We start from the raw sequence: 19,106 nt of genomic DNA on the forward strand, positions 1-19,106 counted from the left end.
TTTCCAATCAATCATTGCTGAGGCATTTTTTCCCCCCCAAAGTATATTGAGACAGATGTAAGATTCGATCAAACTGCTCTAAGTTTAAGAATTTCACCTGAAAGTCTCCTTAAAGTGCAAGCAAGTTCACTTTTTATCCCATGAAAAATCATGAGTGTCGCAGAGCTTTAGTTAGCAGCAACCCTGCTCTTCGCAAGAGCAGGGTTGTGCTGCAAGAGCAGCACACACACTGTTGTTGCTTGGATTCAGTTTCTTATGATTGTTTCTTCAAATGCTGTCTTTGTTTTGAGCTTCCATGGTGCTGTAACCTTGATACAAACAAGCCAAATGTTCATTTCTTTTTATTCAGTTAAGATTATTCTAATCATGGTTGGGTTAGTAGTGAAAGGAGTATCTTGACAAGATCTGTTGAAACCCGACTTGCGCAATTGTTCTGAGAAGCAAAAATATTCATAGAAAATCATAAAATAAAATTGAAGGATTTCTGAGTTTTGAGTTTGAAGTAGGAGAGAGAATGTTTAATTTTTTTTATGAAAGTATCCATACTTTTTGTTTTCTGTGACTCACTTGTCTGGGGGAAAAAATGGAAAGCTGTGACCCCATTGAAGGTCTGTGTCTAATAAAAAACCCTGACGCTCAAGCAAATTAACAGCCAGGCTTTTATTAGATGTTATACTATACAGGAAGATGAGAGCAGAAGGAAGAGTTCTGTGAAATCTAACAAGCTCAGCCTGCTGGTGTCCACACAAATTAGTTTGAATGAAAACTATCAGAAATGCAGTCCTAGTGCTTCTGTTGAGCTCCAACTGTCTTCGTTTGCTACCAGAAAGTCGGTTCTTGTGAGTCAGACAGGAAAATCGTTTGTAATGGAGAGAATAAAGTGATGTTCTTTCAGTGAGGTATGAGGTTAGGAGATTTGCTACATCAAAAACCATTTTCAGATGTTAGTTATGTAACAGACAGTGGGTTACAGAGCCGTCACCATTGCGACAGGAACACCCCCAGCGCCTTATTTTCCCTCTCTTAGAGACTCCTGTTCAACATCAACTTTCCTCCTTCAGAACTTCTTTACCAGAGAAGGATTGTGATGCAAACAACTGTCTCTAAGACTTTATGATTTAAATATTTACTGTTGTGTAGTCATCATCTAATCTTTTATTATGTTTTGGACAGCTTTTGTTTCAGATGATGACACTGAACAGATTCTTCCTACTAACTCTAAAGACCTTGGAGACCAGAACTTTACTGTATTCAGATTCCAGGTTCGGTGGTATTTTCTCTCTTGATGTACTCGAAGACTAAGAAAATACTAGTAGACATTAAAACTGTATTTCTCAACCTTTTTTAATTATATTTACAAGCCTCATTGTAATTTGCTCAATAAAAGCAGTTGAACAGTGCTGAATACATGTGATTGAAATGTTGTGAAGTTCCAATTTGTGCACAGATAAATTGGCCCAATTTCCTTATTTTTGGGTGGTGGGTCAACTGATGCTTATATGTGACACTAGTTGCTATATTAGCTACTTTTCAGAGAAAATGGAAATCGGTATCAGCTGAAAGCAGAATTGGCATTTGAAACAGAAAAGCTTTTAACAAAGAAAGTTGAGACAGTCCCGAATTCTGAGCTTTATTGCTTGCTACTTCAGGAGGAACCATATAGCAGATCTCTGTGCACTCTGAGCACTGCTCTGAACAACTCAAGCTTAACAATTTTCTAAACATGCACACAGGTCACACCATCCTCAATACACATTAACGTACAATATTCTGCACACTCTCAATGCCTTTGATTAAAAAATTAATTATGTCCAATCTCACGACAAATGAATCAGTTCCTTTATCAACTTCCTCTTTCCATGCTACAACCACATGTTGTCCTCTTGAATAAATCATTATTCACTTGGTAATCTAACATGTTAAAAGGTCAAAGTGGTTTTTTTTTCCAAAGAGCATAATTAAAAATAATTGAAATAAAAATGCAACGTGGTATGCTGAAATACCATGTCCCAGTGCTACTTGACACTTGCAAAGCAGCCAATCCAGGAGTTAATTTATTTTTCTCAGCACTAATTGGGTGTAGTCAAGCAGAAATAAAGAAGTCTGTATATATTAGGTTGTGCTAAGATGGCTTCCACTGGTTTATTAATGCTTATTGAGGTATATTTTATTGAGGTATACTTATGAGCATCTTTAGAGCCATATTTAAGATGGCTGCCATTTTTGAGCCTTTTAAGCCAATTAATACCATAAAATGTTACCGATTTCAAGTTCGTCCATGACTTGGATGAATTTTGTCACGTCATCTGTTTTTGACTTTGGTCATCCTATTCATACAAATTAATATTTGGCAAAATCAGAAACTGAGGACTGCTGTCATCAGCTGGAAGGAGATGAAGATGTGTGACATGAACTGAGAAACGGTCGTCTTAATTGTTAGTGTTAGCTTCCACTAACTTATGTTTAGTTGTTCAGAATTAGCTTCTGCTCATTTTTTAAATGTTTTCATCAATTTAGCGTTAACTTATGCAATTTTTTTTAATCTGTTTTGTGTTAGCTAAAGATGTACTGTTAGATAAAATTATTGTTTAGCAAATCAGTGGTTAGTGAACCTAACGTTTTGGTTAGCTGTGCCTACCACTGGCAATAACTTTGCCTACTTTAGTGCAAACATATCTTCTCCACTATAAACATGGTGGCTGTTTTTAAAAAATATCCACCAGCAAAAGGGAACACTAGGTAAATAAAATATACATAATTTCTATGGTTCAAAATATGTAGGTTATGATTTGACACCAAACACATTCATCTGATTGGAGATTTCAGTGACAACAAAATGATTTGCTATATCTACCATCACATTAGCTAGTTTTTCAGTGTGTAGGAAGTGATTAGTAGCAGCCTTCCTGGTGTGCGCTTTACATCTGCATCTTGTGCTAAATTCCACATCCTTTTCCCATAATTACACACATGGCAGCCAGAGAGCTCCAACTCTACAGCAACATCACCTGTGGTTCAGAAAATATTAACCAGCTCATTCAGGCTTTTATCTGTTTGCGGTTCAGAAATGAGAGTGCTTAGCTGTGGTGAAATCCCAGGTCTGATGTCATTGTTGAGTTCTAGCCAAATGTTTAGAGTTCTGGTAAATTCCAAATTCCACAGCAGAACTGGTTGGGGGAGGACTGGAAGGGGTTGGGATCAGGAAGTGAAGTAAAAAAAAAAACCCCAAAAAAACACAGTCTGTTTCTAAGACTGGAATGTTAATGGTTGGTGTGACCCCCGGCAGACTGACACCAGGCTGCTCTTTAGGATGTCAAATTCTTTTTAGGGTCATCTCCTCAGTTTGTTCTTTAAATGTTCTATCAGTAAATTATCCAGTGTGTCTAAAGACATCAAATCAGCCCAAACTGACTCATGCAGTTGTGTTTTGTGTATAGATGGTTGCCTAAAGACTACTTAAGAGTTGATGGGTTTAGGTCTGGAAATATGCGCTCAAGCAACAGATTAACATACTGATGATTCCAGCCATGATACCAGCTCTATACTTGACTCTGGTAGGAACGCTGGACAAACTGGTTTCCAGGGAAACTTTCCACTTATTCACAATGATGTTGCAAGAAATGATTTAAGCTAGTTAATTAGGCTCTAGGACCATCAGACACAAATGCATTGCAAATCTAATAATGGGCACAGTTGCCACACTGGCATTTCTCTGCTGTGGTCTATTAAAATGAGATATGAATTTGTATAAGAACTCTAAAATTCTTTAAAAGTTTGCCAGAAACCATCACTGATAACAAACGTTTCAAGGCAGGAAGCGTTCTTGCATCAAGACAATAAGATACATTTGGGGATGGTCAGTTTCCTGTGGATCTCCACTGCCAGCGGTTGGGGAAGTTTACGGAAAGCAGAAGCAACCGCTGGCAGTGGAGATCCACAGCAAACTGACCATCCCCAAATGTATCTTATTGTCTTGACTGGCAGAGAAAAAAATGTATTATCAATATCAGTTTTCTTTTAATACTATGTATCTAAATGCAATCTTGAGTTGCTTACACAACATTTCCGCCAACCGATTCAACAATAAATCTCACCAGATAAGCTCTTATCATTTCTCTTGTAGGGTACTGTTGATGAGTGCCCCTGAAGTGCAGCTAGCTAACCAATCATGTATGGTTGCTAGGGTAAAATGCTAAACGTTTAGCCAATTTTCATTGTTGATTTTAATGTCTTTAGGGCACAGGAAATTTTGCCCTTGCTAGAGAAAATGTGTTAGTTTTGGATTGCTTTGATGATAAGGTTGATAGTGCAGAGGCCACCTTCTGTTGCTCAGCATGTTTTGATTATACTCTTTCTGTTATTATTTGTTCTTTGCTGATTATCAGTTGTGATGCTATGATGCTGTAGTTAGCATGAGGTTGCTGTGGATTCCTAATATTTATTTTTTTATATAGTTAATAATGATGTTTCTTGTTGTCTTGTTTAAGTTTCTGCTGCTATGCTAATGTTAGTATTTGGTTGATATCTTGATGTTTGCTGGGTCAGCTCTACAAAGATTCATATTTGTACAATTTTGCTTAGCTCCTTTAAAAGTACGCCGGATAAATCCAGGGGGATTGGTTCATGTTATGGCATCAGGACCTGGTTAAGTCTATCGGATTTCTGAGGCTAATGTCATATTTGTAGCCACGATCATTTCATCCTTTACAAATGTGCTTTCTTTCTTACTGTTTATTTAAGGTTAGAGTCTCTACCATCATTAGTTGATTGTCAGAAGTTCAGTTTGAAAATAATTGAACCTGTTGTTTGTTCAGAGTTAATCATACATTAGTTTGGTATTTTTCACATTTTTGAGTCTGATCCAAATACTGACAAAATTATTAAATTCTGTTAGTTACTGAACAGACGTTTTTCATTCAGCTAATTTAGCCCTCCATGTTATTTTGTTTTATGAAGAATGTTATCTTATTCTGGAATTGATGTAATTTTCCTACCGGTCATTTGAATCCTTATGCTGGACTAGGAACGGAAAATCTATTGGCACATCAGACAAAAGATGATTTATTTTCATCATTTGTTGTGGTAGTATTTAGTACCATTTTGTTTTGCTCTTCACAAATTCCTAGGAATGTTTTTAAAGTGAAGGACAAAGGAAGAGGCAAACACTTCCAGGGTCAAATAGGTTTCCTGTGCTGCTCCTAAAGCCTAAACCTTTCACCTTGTTTCTGCTGCTGAAGGTTAAAGTGACTTCCAGATTAAATTTGTCCTTAGATTGCGACAACTTTCCTTTAGCTTCTTTTTGTTATTGTTGATGTTTTGAATTTGTTACATGAGGTTAATATTTGCAAATATTAATACATTTTCTCAAAATGTTTTTTTTTTATATAATGATTTCTGTTGTAGAACAATAGCAAATATAAATCTCCTCACCTCAGCACAATGCCAAACTTGATCAAATACTTGATATTTTGTTTTTATCAACACTGAAAAAATTACTTTAAGATTCTAATCTGGGTCAAAGTTGCCTTTGTTGGCAACAGGATCAATTGAAAGCGAGGGCGGCAACACAGCTGGGTACACTAAAAATTGTTTCGAACATCTAGTATTTTCTCGATGTCAGAATCTAGGTTAATCTAGATTAGTCAAAATCTGGATTATTTTAGATCAGTTGAGTAGAGATGAGACATTTCAGCCCCTATAATTTAGTTTTCTTCTATTTTTTTAGACTCTCTGTTGGAAAGTCTTTAAATTGCATGTGAACTATATATTTATGGAGGGTTTTTTAAGCCCACCTGATTGCTTGGTCTGAATGTTTACCCATGCTGTCAGGGTTTAGTGGTCAAAGTAAGGTATGGCCCACAACATCTTAGAGAGAGGGAAGTGAAGTCATGGGAAATGATTCAAATGACCAAACCACAAAAGCTGTGATGTTGCTTTGCTAAACTCTGTTTTGATGATCTCATTTAGATTTTTATACTACATGACTGTACATGGGAATTATCGCTTTGTATCACCAAAGAAACGACTCTCTGAGGCAGATTGAACTGAGTTTGTATAAATCCCCTTAAAACCAAGAGAGCAACACATAAAAAGATGATTAAGATGTCATTAAGCTTTCCAAAAAGCTGCCTATAAGAGCAGCCTGGCCTCATTGTTAAGCTACTTCCGTAGACGGAGGAAGGGAAGGGTGGAGGAGGCCATTTTGTTTTGATTGGCCATCATTTACCAAATTGTCCAGAGCCGGTCACGTTTTGGTCACTGAGGTATTTCCCATCTAATTCCACGTGCCTGTTTCTCCAACTCCCCAAGCAACTGTAGTTTTTTAACGACCGGAAGTTTCAACGTTTATATAAAGACAAGAAAGAAACATTTTGTTACTGAGGATACGAGATGTTATGTTGCTGCTCATTCATAAAAGTTTCAGGCATGAAGAAAAATCTTATATTCCTCATCTAAAAATCTACATGATAACTATCTGATTTTTATTTGCAAATATTTATGTTCTTTAAAATTTAAAATTTCATAAATTTTTTATGTACTAATAGCTATATATCCTGGTTATTTATTTGAGCAATTTCAGAATAATCTACTGGGAAGATTATTCTATTTATAATACTCAATTTGGTTCTGCTTTACATAATTTCCTATTTTTCAGACTTTATAGCATATGTTGTTTTTGTCAAAGAAATGGCAGAATACTCGCAAACTTTTTTTGCTGGTTTTATTAATCACAAATAGTTTTTCTTTTCTTTATTTCAGTCAGCTGCTATTCCAGATGCTCTCATCAGGTTTAGCTGATTTCTAATGGTGCTTTTCTTTACAGCCTGATTTCCCCAATTCTGATTTTGGCCATTTTATTATAAATTTTTTTACTTTTATTTTTTTTAGCTTATGCAGTGTATAACACAAGCAACAGTTTGTTTAAAATGCCATTTTAATTAAATTTAAGCTGCAATATGTAAATTCTGTTAAAAATTCTTGCATATTTGTTGAAACTGTAACTGTCATAACAGTATAGTATGAGACAAAATAATTTGTTCCTCTGCCCTTTCCTAGTGCTAACTAGAAACAACCAATCGGAGTCAGAAGGCGGGACTTGACACTGTCAGTCATGATCGTGTGCGCAGAGGCTTTTGTGAATGCTAAGGCTAGTTAGCATGGCCACCTTGCACTATAATGCTAAGATGATGCTCATTAACGCATTTAGCTGTTGAGAGGTTGATTGACAGCGCTAAGCCCCTCCTCCTGGCTGTAATTGGTTGTTTTTGGTTTAGAGCGGTACATTTATATAAACGGCAATAGTAGCTCATGGAGGAAGAGGAGGACATCAAACTTCACAAATTATTTGTCTCATACTGTCACAGTATGGCGACTGTTTTAACAATGTAAAAACATTTTTTATTTTTTACAAAAGTTACATACAGTTGAATTCAGCAGAAAATGAATGGATTGATCAAAGACAATTTGGATTACAAAAGGGATCAGCAAAACAGCTGAAAATTCAATTAAAAGTACAAAAGTACATTTCCTATTGTTTTCCCCTTCTGTTGTTTCAAAAAGATCACCTGTGTGAAGCAAACTCTAGAAACAAAGTCTTGAACTCCTTTGTTTTTCTTCCCCTGCCTTAATCCCACAGTCTGCAGTCATCTCTGCTTCCCGCCCAGACTGTGAATCATAACAGCAGGTGGACTTTAATCTCACACTCATATCTGATAGTAATTGTAGCCTCAGACGCCGTTTGTTTAAGGTGTTGGTTCCATGTGTCACCTGCTAGAAGTTTACTAGTCAGCTATTAAGCCCCACCGTGTCCTCACTTTTTTTTTCAAGCAAGGCTCCTGCGCCGTTCTATGAATAAACTGTGCCCTCTTGTCCTCTAATAAAATTGATTTAGCCTAAGAAAGTCAGGCTTAACCTTCTCTTGTGTGTCTGCAGGGCTGTGATGTGGGTGCCTCAGGGTAACATAACCTCGCGGGTGCACAGGTGATACCAAGCTGAATATAGCCCACTTATGACCAGCTGGCCTTGCTATTTAAAACATATGGGAAGCAGGGGGCACGGGGGGCGTTTTACAGCCGGCAAGAGGGTTTACACACTGTTCTATAAGCTAAACTGTACAGAAAAAACCCCAAAAAGTCAGAAAATGAGTCTACTTTTCTTAATTTCCATTTGCAGATTGTTGTTTTGTTCCTTAATTTCATCCTGTCTATTTAAGGGGAGTCCCGATACAACTTTCTCACTTACGGTATGAAACCGATATCGCAGCTGTGAGTATTGGCCGATACCGATATTGACCCAATATCTCGGCAAAAATCATACATACTTTTATTACTTATTTGTAGTGTGAAAAATTAGAAAAGACTTGGTCAGAAAACAAAAGTCAACAACAAAAGGCATGAGAACAGCTGACCCATTTATCATTATCCAATGGGTCTGCATTAGGTATACAACCACTGCAGTCAGACTCATCCTGCCTTTTCCTCAAGTACCAGAACACGACTAAAAACGATGTTTGAGACACAAAAACATGTTTACTTTGTTTATTCATCTGAAATGAATAAGAAGCCCTTTCTGAGGAGTTTTAAGTCTTCTAAGTCTAGACATGTATTAATCCAATCTGTATCGGTCCAGGTATTGAAAAAAAACTCTAGCTGGGGTATCAGCGACAATGTATCCGATCCATAAGGACAGATCTATTCAGTCTAACTCTATGCTTTGTGCTCTGAGTGACACCGTGGTTATTTATTTATTTAGAATTCCTAATTGCACTTTCTGAACCATTTTAAAGGTTTGCTGCAGTCTAAATTTACATCTTTGACCTAGCTCATGAGGCTATTGGTGTATTTATGGTGCAGAGTAATCAAATTAGTATTTCAGTACGTTTGTCTGTTTTTGTTTTTTTTAAAGAAAGAAACGCTTTAAATCAATTCAGCGCTGTTTTTCTGTATCAGATCGGTATCGACTGATATTAAACCTCAGATGTCGGAAATGAAAATACTGAATCGATGCATTCCTAGTTTTAATAATACTGAATCTGTTACTTCAGGCTTGGATGAGATCATCCCTGAAGCTGCTAAGTAGTGTTTCTGCCCAACAGTAAAAGCTGCTCCAAGTTTGGCTGAGCGGCTTTTCAAAGGAAGCCTGTGTTTAAGAGCACATTACATCAGTCTGTGATTTTTTTTAATTATTTTTTTTAAGTCTATATGTGGTGTTTGTGTTGAATCTGAAGGTGGTCTGTATGTTTCGGGACCCTCCTGTGCTTGTAACTGTGAATGAATGGCAACAGCTGAGCTGGAGAACTTTATCAGCAAACACTCGCCGCTCCCGTGTGTGTGTTTATGCGTGTTCGTGTGTGTGTGTGCGCGCATGTGCTGGATTCAGGAGGAGCTGCAACCAAAGCCGCCTCACTGGGAGACTCGCTGAGCCGAGTTCACTGCCGTCTTGCCTTCCTCAGCCGCTGGCCTCTTTTTTCTTTTTTTTTCTTTTTTCTTTTTCCCCCCCTCCACTTTTCTCTCCGCGACTCGCCCATGCTGAGTCCTTCAACCCGGCTCTGGGGGAAAGCCGCAGGAGCGGCGCTGTCGTGACTCGCCGGCAAGCGATCGGCAGGAAGAAGGGAAAACGGAGAGAGAGGGGAGGCTGAGGCGGACCAATCGATCACTCCTTTGCTGCTGCTGTTTAGCAGCAAACCTTCTTTAACTCCGACTGGAGTCTTTTGAATTCATCTGTCCGTTGGACACGTCCGGGATTCGGGACTCTCCACAAGCGATGATCACTGCTTACCAAAGAATCGATCTCTGTTGTGAGTGATGATGTTGGACACCAACCATTGCCTGTCTTTTAAACCCTCCCCTCTGGACTCTCCCCCAATGGCAGATGACATAGAGAAGGCATGCTTGAAGATGGATCAGGAGAGACTGGTCTACCACAGCCTGAAAGAAGGTGGGCGACCCGTGGATTCAAACACGCACACTTAACTGAGACGGTTTGTGTTTATGTGCCTGGGTTGTGATTTGAGTTATCGGAACTTTATGGCTTATGAGGTAGTTTATGAGGTTTTGTTAAAGAAAAGACGTTTGGTTTACTGGTTTAGATATAACAGAAACTCTTTTGGACACGGATGTTAGCAGATATGTGTTCAGGAGAACAGGGTTATATATACTTTGACACATCATGACAGAGTTTTATGTATTTTATTGGAGTTTTACATGATTGGTCAAACCAATGTGGGCCGTTTTGGGAATTGAGTCAATGATATGTAGACCAGCCCAGCTTGTTCGCTTAAATCAAACTCCAGTCCAAAAATTACTTTGTCTTTTGCAAAAGAGAAATCCTACACTAAAATCTGACTTCACTCCAGTTTTGTTTCCATATTGTGAAGAAGAAACTTGCGCTCTGTGTTCACATGAAACACGGTAGCAGCAGCATCATGCTGTGGGAACGTTTTCAAGGACGACAGCCAGAGCTCATATTTTAAAATGAGCTATTTTACTTCCACTTCATTAAGAAATGTCACATGAAATCAAAACAAGCTCCATAGAAGTTTGTAGTTTTAACATGGCAAAATGAAATGAAACATACTGGGTGTGAAAATTTCTGTATGGGAGTTCTGAGTATGTTTTGGATCCAGATAAAGATGAATTCAATTGTTAGTCATCTCCAGTCCTCCAGGGAAGTTTTTAAGTCACACTGGTGGATGCATGACAGAAGAGGAACTTTATCATTTGTTTGTTTTAGATTAATAAAACAAACAAAATTACAAGTGGATACATACATACTACTACTAAATAAAACTGTTAGATTTACTGGGTTTTTTCCCCACAGCTGCTTTAAACACATAAGGAAGTATCGGAAATGACAGTAAAACTGATACTTCCTCTTTATTTTAGTTTAGATATCACTGATGTCTAAACTAGCAGTGAGTCGGTCAACATGCTTTTTTAAATACATTTTTCAAAAACAAAAAGGAAAAAAAAAAGGAAAAACGTTCTCCTAACACCCCCTAATTTGGTCCGATCTGCGTAAATGCTGCAGAAAGAACTGTTTATAACCAACATTCATTACGAGCACGAGCCAGAGGCACAGATGACACAAAGCATTCCTGTGAGGTTAGAAACACTGAAGACGGAGGAGAAGCAGAGAGGAGTCGTGTTTTGCTTTATCATCTGACATGAAGCGTTCACAGAAAGCTGAACCCAAACGCAGTCTGGCAGAGCTGGGAGTTGAACTTTTAAGATGATCTGTATTCAGCTCGCCTCCCTTTTTGTCGCCACGGTGCGGCATCGTGATGCAGTAGGAGCCACTGACAGTTGCGTGCGTGCGTGCGTGCGTGCCCTCGACCTGGCCTTGCTCCTGCCCTCTAGCTGCCCTGCTGTGTTGTGTGTGGAATGTTAGCCGTGCGGTAGACGCCAACAGAACGTACAACAGATGAGCTCATGCATGGGCTCGTCTTTTTAGCTGAGTATTTCCAGTGCAGGTGCCAAAACGTCACCCAGCCAATCGTATCTCTGAGATTGTGACGCTTGCTCACTTCCTTGCTCCTTTTTTCCTGTTACCGGTGACAAACTTGGGCATCTTTAATCAGATCTACTGAGACGTTGGCGCCACGTAGCTCTTCAACGCAAAAACACTAAATCTTACCAGTGTTCTTTTTTTTTTTTTTTTTTGGTCGAGTACAAATATATTAGTACACTTGAAATATGACAAAGTTTACATACAAGTAACTTTTAAACAAGACATCAAAACTGTTTTTAAGTCAGTAGCTCCTTAATATTGTTTACTAAGGAGTGAAATAATCCATCCACAAGTGAAATAATCCATGCTGTAAATGAAATAATCTGCAAGTGGAACTGGTAGATTTTAACAATATTGAGGAGTTATTGACTTAAATCTAGATGTACTTTTCTTGTTAGGGTGGAAACTGCTTTACAAAAATAACACTGCAAAACAAAATCCTGCCAAATATTACTGGCCGAGCTTCAAGTCATATCTTGGTACAATAGAATTAAGAAAAACTAACTTACAAGAAACTTTTCAGCAATATATAGGAGCTTGTTTTAAATCAATAATTTTTCAGTATTGATGACAAAGCATTAGTTCCATTGGCAGAGAATGCCCCATGTTTCACTTATAACATGGGGGAAATGTCTTGTTATAAGTGAAATAATCATATAACAAGACAGTTGAACTAGTGCTTTTTCATCAACATTAAGTACTTATTGACTTAAAACAAGCTCATATATCTTGCCAAAAAGTTCTGTGTAATTTAGTTTTGTCTTATTTCACATATATTAAGATATTTGCGCTAGAAACTAGAGCAAAAATATTTGGTGAGATTTTGTGTTTTTGCAGTGTTCCTTTCTGGGCGCTTCCTGCTGCTCCTTTAATCATCTTTCAGAAGTTTCTGAAGTGATTGCAACACAATCACTCTCCCAAGTTTGTTTCATCAAAAATATATTTCGTACTTTATTTGTACAGTCATGGCCAAAAGTTTTGAGGATGACACAAATATTACATTTTTACATGATCTGCTGCCTCTGGTTTTCATGTGTGTATGTCAGATGTTTTCATCACATACAATTGCAATCATATTATGAGTAGCAAAAGCTTTTATTGACAGAATGAGTTAATGCAGCAAGTCAATATTTGCAGTGTTGACCCCTCTTATTCAGTACCTCTGCAATTCTCCCTGGCATGCTCTCAATCAACTTCTGGACCAAATCCTGACTGATAGCAGTCCATTCTTGCACAATCAATGCTTGCATTTTGTCAGAATTCCTAGGTTTTTGTTTGTCCACCCGTCTCTTGATGATTGACCACAGGTTTTCAATGGGATTAAGATCTGGGGAGTTTCCAGGCCATGGACCCAAAATCTCTATGTTTTGTTCCCTGAGCCAGTTAGTTATCATCTTTGCTTTATGGCAAGGTGCTCCATCATGCTGGAAAAGGCATTGTTCATCACCAAACTGCTCTTGGACGGTTGGGAGAAGTTGCTCTTGGAGGACATTCTGGTACCATTCTTTATTCGTGGCTGTGTTTTTAGGCAAGACTGTGAGAGCCGACTCCCTTGGCTGAGAAGCAACCCCACACATGAATGATTTCAGGATGCTTTACAGTTGGCATGAGACAAGACTGGTGGTAGCGCTCACCTCGTCTTCTCCCAACAAGCTGTTTTCCAGATGTCCCAAACAATCGGAAAGGGGATTCATCAGAGAAAATGACTTTACCCCAGTCTTCAGCAGTCCACTCCCTGTACCTTTTGCAGAATATCAGTCTGTCCCTGATGTTTTTCCTGAAGAGAAGTGGCTTCTTTGCTGCCCTCCTTGAGACCAGGCCTTGCTCCAAGAGTCTCCGCCTCACAGTGCGTGCAGATGCACTCACACGAAGCTCTGCACTGCTGGTAGCCCAATACTGCAGCTGAAACACTTTTAAGAGAAGGTCCTGGCGCTTGCTGGTCTTTCTTGGGCGCCATGGAGCCTTTTTGGCAACAAAGGAGAGAGGTTCCATGAAGTTCTTGATGATGCGATAGATTGTTGACCGAGGTGCAATCTTTCTAGCTGCGATACTCTTCCCTGTTGGGCCATTTTTGTGCAGTGCAATGACGACTGCATGTGTTTCTTTAGAGATAACCATGGTTCACAGAAGAGAAACAATGATGCCAAGCACCAGCCTCTTTTTAAAGTGTCCAGTGGTGTCATTCTTACTTAATCATGACAGATTGATCTCCAGCCCTGTCCTCATCAACACCCACACCTGTGTTAATGGAGCAATCACTGAAACAATGTTAGCTGGTCCTTTTAAGGCAGGGCTGCAATGAAGTTGAAATATGTTTTGGCGGATAAAGTTTTCTAGGCAAATATTGACTTTGCAATTAATTGCTGTTAAGCTGATCACTCTTTATAACATTCTGGAGTATATGCAAATTGCCATTATAAAAACAGAAGCAGTAGACTTTGTAAATATAAACATTTGAATCATTCTCAAAACTTTTGGCCATGACTGAACAGTTACATCTATCAGAAAGCTCTACAAGTTCCTTTTAGTGTGAAGAATTAGAATTTTGAGACATGGTAGTGAAAAGGTGACATCCTGTTGCTCTTTTTGAGAAAACGCTCAGACTGTGGTCTATTGCCGTTTCCTCTGCAGCTCCTTGAGGCTGTGAATCGTGCCCTCAGAGCTCCTTCGCTGTAGCTTGTTGTGACTACAGCAGCGAAGGAGCGTTGTCGGTGTCCCAGAATCCCAATAAAAATCCCCACTGCCCTTTTTGTCCTTTTCCCAATTTAACCAAAATGGCCTTCAAACCTGGTTAAGTCTGAGAGAGTGTATCGAGTCTCTTTCTTCATATCCGCAAAGCATAAAGAGCACATCTTCTGCCCGAAAGTATTCATACCTTTTGAAAGTCTTTAACTTTATTGGGACGTTATCAATCAATCAAGTTTATTTGTATGACACGTTTTAGCAACAAGGCAGTTCAAAGCGCTATACATCATAAAAACACACAAATACAAAGACAACAATTGAGAAAACAAGCAAGAATTACATTTTGATTGTCATCATCACAAACATCAATACACGTCAAATATGTTGGTCAGTGTTTCATTTATGTGATAGACCATGACTCAACGTAATGTGTAATTGCAAAGGTGAAGCAAAATAATGTTTTTTGCTTCTTTTCTTTTCTAAATCTGTAAAAGGTGGCATACATTTGAATTAAGTTCTCTTTACTCTTACAGGTCTAATTAAAATCCAGTATTTTGCCTTTTGAAGAATATAAATAGTAGGGGTGCTCCGTCGATTGACCGATACTTGCATGTGAAATTGATCTTATCCATCAATCTTATCTACCTCCACAAGCATCTGAAAATCAGCCACTGTCCCCTTCTGTTCTGCTGTGAGAGAACACAGCAGAACAGAAGGGGTCAACCCAGGTAGTGATAGTTAACTCGGTATTGCCAACTCAGCAACTCTGTTGCTAAATTTAGCAGCTTTTCAGACAAAAATCTTAATCGGCCAAAAAACTACAATGAGGACACCCCTTGGGCATAGAGTTCATCTGTGTGTAATTTAATTTACAAGACTGCTTTATCTGTCATCCAAAATTCAAAGGGGAATGACAGAACTATTAGGGGTGACCCAATTCAATATACCATAGATATTGGTCTGATATCAGCCCAAAAAAATTAGTATCTGATTATATCGGCCTGCATCTAAAATCTCCCATATAAGCATCTAATTACCAGCTTTAGTCCGGCCCAGCGTTTCTATCACCAGCACTTGTATCCTGCTTTCGGACCCATTGGATAATAATAAGCAGGTCAGTTGTTCTCATGCCTATTGTTGTTGACTATTGCTCTCTGAGTAGAATCATGTTTTCTAACATTCCACGCTACATAACAAGTTACAAAGGTATGAGTCGTGCTGACATTGTATCAGTTCGATATCACCACCAGGACATGGGAGTTAACCTAAACTTATAGTTGAGTCAAGGAGAACATTGATCAGAGAGGCAGCTGAAAGGTTTGTGGTCATTCTGTAGAGATCCACTGCTAAGGTAAGGAACACATCAACCACATGGAAGGTGATCCACAATTTGCCTACATGCAAAATGCTATATGTAGGAGAAAATTTATACTACACATGACTGTGAAACATGGTGAGGATGGTGTGTGATGTAGAGGGGTGATATAATGCTGTTTGAATGTTTTTCTTAGCAGGGAGTTTATTGGACATGGTTGGAGCTAAACACTGGGCAGTCCTTGGAGAAACATGTTAAACACCCTGATCATGTAGCAAGTTCTTCAATATAATAGTTTAGATCACAGGATACTCATGTGGTTGAATGGCCTAGTCGATGTTCAGACTTGAATCCAACTCAGAATCTGTGGCAAGACTTGAAATTTGACATTCACAGACGCTCTCCATCCAATCTGACCGAGCTTGAGCTGTTTTGTGAGGAAGAATGGGCAAAACCTTCCGTCTGTAGCAAAGCCCGGTAGAGATGTGCACAAGAAAAGACTGTTGGTCTATCATCTGAAATCCAAATAAAGTATGTAGAAGTTTGATGTAGTAGCAAGGCGAGAACAAGTCCAAGGTGGACTGCCCTCCCAGCATGCAAATTTCCCATCAGTACAGAGTTTGCTTTTAACTTCTGTCACCCTTGTAGAGTTTATACTAAGACTTGAGGACAGACACTTTACAGACGTCATGTTTTGTCTTTAGTTCTCCAGCTGAAAACGAAGTGTTCACACTGGATCTGTTTGGCTCTATGGCAGCTTTGCTCTGTTGATACATGAAGAGTTAGACTTGTGGTTTGTTTTTATTGCTTCATGTCATCATTAGCCTCTTCAAGCTAGTATCTCTGGAATAAACAGACTTGGCCTTGATTAAACTTTAGGAATAAAGATAGGAAGACGAAAGAGAGCTGGAGAGGATAAATAAGTTATTGACTTTAAGGAGGGATGTATGGTGAGATAAGAATAGAGGGGAAGTGTAGGATTCTCTTTCCCAGAATAAACCTCTTTCCTGGAAGTACAGCATATCCACCATGCCATCATCGGTTTGCACCGACGTGTCAGAGCTCCCTTATGTTTTTATTCGCCTGCGAAGGAGGCGAATAAGATTGTGAGTCTCAATCTTCTAGTCCAGATCTGTTTTAACGTCACTGGCATGTTTTTGCTTCCAGGGAAGAGTCTCTGGTGTTTGACTAATGGCTCAGGATGTAAAGCATGCACACTTGTTAAAATAAGAGGGGTGCCGGGATAGCCGGTGATGACCATAAGAGCCTAGGAATGACATCAAGAGGCCTAAGAGCTCACAGTAATTCATAGGGCTTTCTGTGTTGCACTCCACCCCTAAATTGTTGTAATGGCAGCAGCTAACTGGTTAGCTAGCCAATGACGTTGCTTTATAAGTTTGAAGGGACAGGTGCAGGATGTCCTCAAAGTAGCAGACATAACGGCTGAACACAAATGCTTGGGAGTCTTCAGCAGTGTGTCCTACTGCATATATATATATACACACACACACACACACACACACGTTACACCAGCGGGGAAAGATGATGCACACAAAACAAGGCCTGTTTATTTTGATCAGAGTGTAACTGTACCAGCATTGCTCCTTTAATTTTGGCTGTAGCGATACATCCACGATGATGCGTTCAAAAACAAGATTAAATCACATTTTTCATAATATTTTTTTTTGTTAATTTTATTGAAATTTTTTATGAATTACTCTATTTAAATAAAATAAATAAATACTTAGTCTGGCGGGGAGGAAAGTAAAGCCTGGTAGCCCAGCAGGCTAATAACACACTGGGGAAAACAATGGTTCCTCTGTCAACACAACAGGGTAGTTAAAGAGCAACTTCCTTTCATACTTCAAAATAAGAGTCACCAAAATAGACTCAACACTGTGCGGAGATTAACACACTCACCATCACAATATTGGTTAATAAACGAGTGTGTTTGCTGCTTCACGCAAATTTTAAAGTCGGCATCACTTTTGTTTTTTCTCCTGTATTGCGGTGAAGGATGAAATTCAGTTTATATACACAGACGTTATCATAATCAAGTTTCATGTTGCTGACTTAATAAAAAATTTATCTAGTTTCATTGGCAGTTTGAAGAACTATCAATGATCTTCACGCTGCATACAAAAAGGTTAAACAAGGTCCCGCTCCATTTGCCAAGCATTGTTTTCTCCAGAGCTCCTTCTGTTTGCTGCTCGGTTATGTAACGAGTACTTCCTGTTTTGAAATGACGCTGCAGTCGGCCCACATGCTACATCTACCTGTTAATCAGAACTGGTCTGCTTACAATCCAGCATGTCAGGTTTTTTTTTTCTGCCCTACTTTCTTTGATCTTTTAGATTGTAGTTGCTTTTCATTTCTTTGATGCATGATGAGGTTTTTTTTCACACATCTGAAAACTCCTGATAGAGGAAAAAAAAAAAAGAAAACCCCCTAGAAACAGGAAGTGCATAGTAGTCTGTCTACACCCACTTTGTACCCGCCTTCTGTTTGACTTCAAAAAAAAAAAAAGAGAAAATGAAGAAGGGGGAACTGGGAGGATGAGCTGGCTAGCGGAGAGTGCAGGTCCTCCAACTCAGTTCGACCACATTTATTCGTGTGAATTTGACGGGTGGATTGCTGACCTGCTCAGAGCTCCATCTCTGCGGTTTCCTCCATTTGCCGGTTGTGACTGACTCTCTTCTCTTCTTCTCTTCTCTTCTCTTCTCTCTCCTCGCCATCTCTGGATCCATGCAGTCCTCCAGCTCAAACTTCAGCAGAGACGCACTCGAGAGGAGCTGGTCAGCCAAGGGATCATGCCACGTAAGTTCACATTTTGAATCTCTAAACTGCGCCGTTTTCTTGTCTGTTTCACTGAACTTGCATTGTGTTCCTTCACATCTGTCTGTATGCAGATGATGCAGTTTAATTCCTTAGAAAACCTCATAAATACTCAGTGTTACCTGAAGAGAAATGTTAGTGAATTTCTGCTTTTTTTGGGGAGGGGGGTTATTGCCTCCTGATGTGCCTCAGGTAGTGTTTCCGTGTCCCTAAACTGAGGTCACGGGTTTAACCTTTTCTATTTCCTGCATCAGCATGCGTTGCATACTGGCACTGTTGAGCATTTTGTTACATTACAATTTAATTCCGTCTTTAATTTGACTATTTGCTGTTGCGAACACAAACCTCCAGCCTTCAGTGACATTTTGCGAACAGTCAGGTCGCAGTTTCCTCTCTTCACTTCTCTTCTGAAGATGTTGGCCCCTATCTGTGTTATCGGTATGAATAAGTACATTCCGCATACGTCGCACACATTGCGTCTTTTTGCACCAGTTTGTGTTATCAAATAGGGCAGCTTCCTCTTCTTCTCCAGTCACTTCCTGTTTCATGAGTTACACACAACACAAGAGGCAGTTGGTTCATGTTTTTTTTTCCTGTTAGTTTTGACATAATGAGTACCTTTTTATTTTATTTTTTAATCAAATGTTTTAGTTCAGGTCTGAAGTCGAAGGCAGCAGTCAGTGTTGTACACCAGGAATGTGTTAACTGCATCTTCTGTGTGTGATCTCAGTATGGAGAGATGTACAGAGAAGTTAATATTTAC

General features: G+C 39.0%; 1 protein-coding gene across 5 annotated transcripts in view; it reads left to right on the forward strand.

The window, feature by feature from the left end:
* Positions 1 to 19,106, forward strand: part of mrtfab (myocardin related transcription factor Ab) — a 51,769-nt gene that overhangs the window by 14,226 nt on the left and 18,437 nt on the right. For 3 of the 5 annotated variants that reach the window (XM_008437905.3, XM_008437908.3, XM_008437907.3), the window contains one exon: positions 18,260 to 18,325. In XM_008437905.3, coding sequence (XP_008436127.2) covers positions 18,260 to 18,325 — 66 coding nt within the window. Of the gene's footprint in view, positions 1 to 9,215; positions 9,937 to 18,066; positions 18,089 to 18,259; positions 18,326 to 19,106 lie in introns of those variants that run through there. The other 2 variants (XM_008437906.3, XM_081600737.1) reach the window with 2 other exon arrangements.

The sequence above is a fragment of the Poecilia reticulata genome, chromosome 19 (genome assembly GCF_904066995.2).
Source record: "Poecilia reticulata chromosome 19, P_reticulata-male-v2, whole genome shotgun sequence".
NCBI classification, from domain to species: domain Eukaryota; kingdom Metazoa; phylum Chordata; class Actinopteri; order Cyprinodontiformes; family Poeciliidae; genus Poecilia; species Poecilia reticulata.